We start from the raw sequence: 2,427 nt of genomic DNA on the forward strand, positions 1-2,427 counted from the left end.
CAATTTTCGGCTCTCAGAGACCAACGAGCCAACTCCGCACCACCCGCGACAGGAAAGGGTCTATTCTAACGACGTGCTCCAGAAAATCCGCGACGCAACCGTTCCGAGCTTCCTTTCTCCACTTTCAGCTAAGAGGGCGGAAGTTGCTAGCCGGCAGCCTTTGAGTGGGGCGCTGCCGGAAGTGGCGGAGTGCGGCGCCGACTGAGGCAAAGAGAAACAGATTTAGGTTCAGCTCACCGGTAGGGCGCCCTCGGAGACAGACCGTAAGACCTTTGCATCCTTGGTTGCGGCCGGCACCTCGGCTCTCACCAGCCGGGCGGGAAAAAGACGGCCTCCAGATGCGACCGAGTGCCGGGTAGGTACCGGGCCGCGCCCTGCGGCTCCCTCGTGCCTTGGACCACGCAGTTCACTGGAGGCCTTCCAGGATGCTATAGCCAGGCAGACACGAGGACCGCAATCTCCCGCCCCCTCACCTCGGTGTTCGCCCAGGTGTGGGCCTTTCTCTCCCTCTGGCGAGAGCGACTGGTCTTTGTTCCTGTCTCCGTGTGTAATGTGTGCACGACTGAGAAGGATGCGGAGGCATGAAAACTTACTGTAGAGGGAAAGTAAAATTACTGGGCCTCAATGGCACCCCACTCCAGTACTCTTGCCTGGAAAATCCCATGGACGGAGGAGCCTGGTGGGCTGCAATCCATGGGGTCGCTAGAGTCGGACACGACTGAGCGACTTCTCTTTCACTTCTCACTTTCATGCACTGGAGAAGGAAATGGCAACCCACTCCAGTGTTCTTGCCTGGAGAATCCCAGGGACGGGGGAGCCTAGTGGGCTACCGTCTATGGGGTCGCACAGAGTCGGACACGACTGAAGCGACTTAGCAGCAGCAACAGCAACGACTGTCAGAAAAGAAAGACAGCGTCCTGTCTAATTTTTGAAATTCGTGAGGCCTTTTGGTGCACAGGGCGGTGTGAATTTGCATTTCGTCGTTCTCTAGTGGTTCTGAAGAAAGTGCCCGTTTTACGTTGTAAAGCATGGTCGCTGAAGTTTCTTTAATTACGTCTGGAAAGTCATTCAGTTATTCGTCTCCCAAAGTCTCAGAGCATGGATTTGAGGCAGTTTTTTTAAGCCTTCATCTTCTAATGTGACTTATTTTCTTTAGAATCCGAACTCATTCTGATTAGCATTTGTATATTTTCAAGTGCACTAAATTACGTAGACTTCGTGGGATACATTTACCCCTGGTATTGCCTTCCCCACCTGATTCAGGTCACTGTTACATTGAGGCCTTCCATGAGCTCCTTGGCCTTCCCTGGTAGTTCAGCTGGTAAAGAATCCGCCTGCAATGCAGGAGATCCCAGTTGTATTCCTGGGTCGGGAAAATCCCCTAGAGAAAGAGTAGTCTACACACTACGTTATTGTTGGGCTTCCCTGGTGGCTCAGTCGGTAAAAAATCCGCCTGCAATGCGGGAGACCTGGCTTCGATCCCTGGGTTGGGAAGATCCCCTAGAGGAGGGTATGGCAACCCGCTCCAGTATTCTTACCTGGAGAATCCCCATGGACAGAGGAGCCTGGCGGACTACAGTCCATGGAGTTGCAAAGAGTCAGACACCACTGAGCGACTAAGCACAGCACAGCGTAGGAGCTCCTTACTTACAGTTAGTGCTGCCTCAGTTCCCCTTTCCTGCTTAATTGTTTGCTGTAAGCACCTGTCACCATAGGAGATGCTGTGTGTTTTATTCCTTTTCTTTCTTATTTGTAGTCACTGATTAGGATAGAGACAGCATGAAGCGGGGATTGCTGTTTTTTTGCTCACTACTTTTAACCCCATTACTTAGAAGACAGTGGTAGACAATAAATTCTTGTTAATTGAATTGAATTCTCATGTGGATCATGTGATGTGATAGATGAAAAGACAGGCTCAGAGATTTGAAGTTAGTCATTAAAGATCATAGAAGACTTGGAACTCAGGCAAGTCCTCTGACTAAAGTCCAGTTGGCTTTTTCTCACCACAAGTGAAAGGCCCACTTGACATTTCTAGTATAATTAAAAGTTTATTTTAAAAAGTATTTTAAAAAGTTTATTTTAAAAGACTTTATTGGCGTGTAATAACTGTGACATGAAGACAAATGTGTACTGTAGATGAACGTTCTTAGTGAATTCTTCAAAACCTGAATATACCCATATAAGCAGCACCCAAATCAAGAAATGACCTGCATATGAGAAGCCGCCCTCATGCCTTTTTCACTTCTAAGAGTACCTACAATCCTGACTTGAACAGAACGGATTAGTTTTGTCTGTTTTAAATTGACATGATTGTCATCATACAGTATGAACTTTTGTGTGTTGGTTTCTTTTGCTTCCTGCCAGTTCATGGAAGTTTTTAATAGGTTTGTTTAAATTACGAACTCGTGGCTTTTTTTTTTTTTTTTT

General features: G+C 47.8%; 2 protein-coding genes across 5 annotated transcripts in view; one reads left to right on the top strand and one right to left on the bottom strand.

Moving 5' to 3' along the window:
* The window catches only part of LOC104998453 (ribosome biogenesis protein NSA2 homolog), an 8,126-nt gene extending 7,096 nt beyond the window's left edge, over window positions 1–1,030 (bottom strand). Inside the window, exons 1-3 of the mRNA XM_010853607.1 lie at window positions 892–1,030; window positions 238–428; window positions 100–201 (exon numbers count right to left, since the gene is read on the bottom strand). Coding sequence (XP_010851909.1) covers window positions 100–201; window positions 238–428; window positions 892–1,030 — 432 coding nt within the window. The remainder of the gene's footprint in view (window positions 1–99; window positions 202–237; window positions 429–891) is intronic.
* GFM2 (G elongation factor, mitochondrial 2) overlaps window positions 7–2,427 on the top strand; it is a 53,294-nt gene continuing 50,873 nt past the window's right edge. For all 4 annotated transcript variants that reach the window (XM_010853531.1, XM_010853534.1, XM_010853533.1 and 1 more), the window contains exon 1: window positions 7–355. The gene's annotated coding sequence lies outside the window, so the exon portion shown is untranslated. The remainder of the gene's footprint in view (window positions 356–2,427) is intronic.

The sequence above is a fragment of the Bison bison genome, unplaced genomic scaffold (assembly GCF_000754665.1).
Source record: "Bison bison bison isolate TAMUID 2011002044 unplaced genomic scaffold, Bison_UMD1.0 scf7180017864329, whole genome shotgun sequence".
Classification (NCBI taxonomy): domain Eukaryota; kingdom Metazoa; phylum Chordata; class Mammalia; order Artiodactyla; family Bovidae; genus Bison; species Bison bison.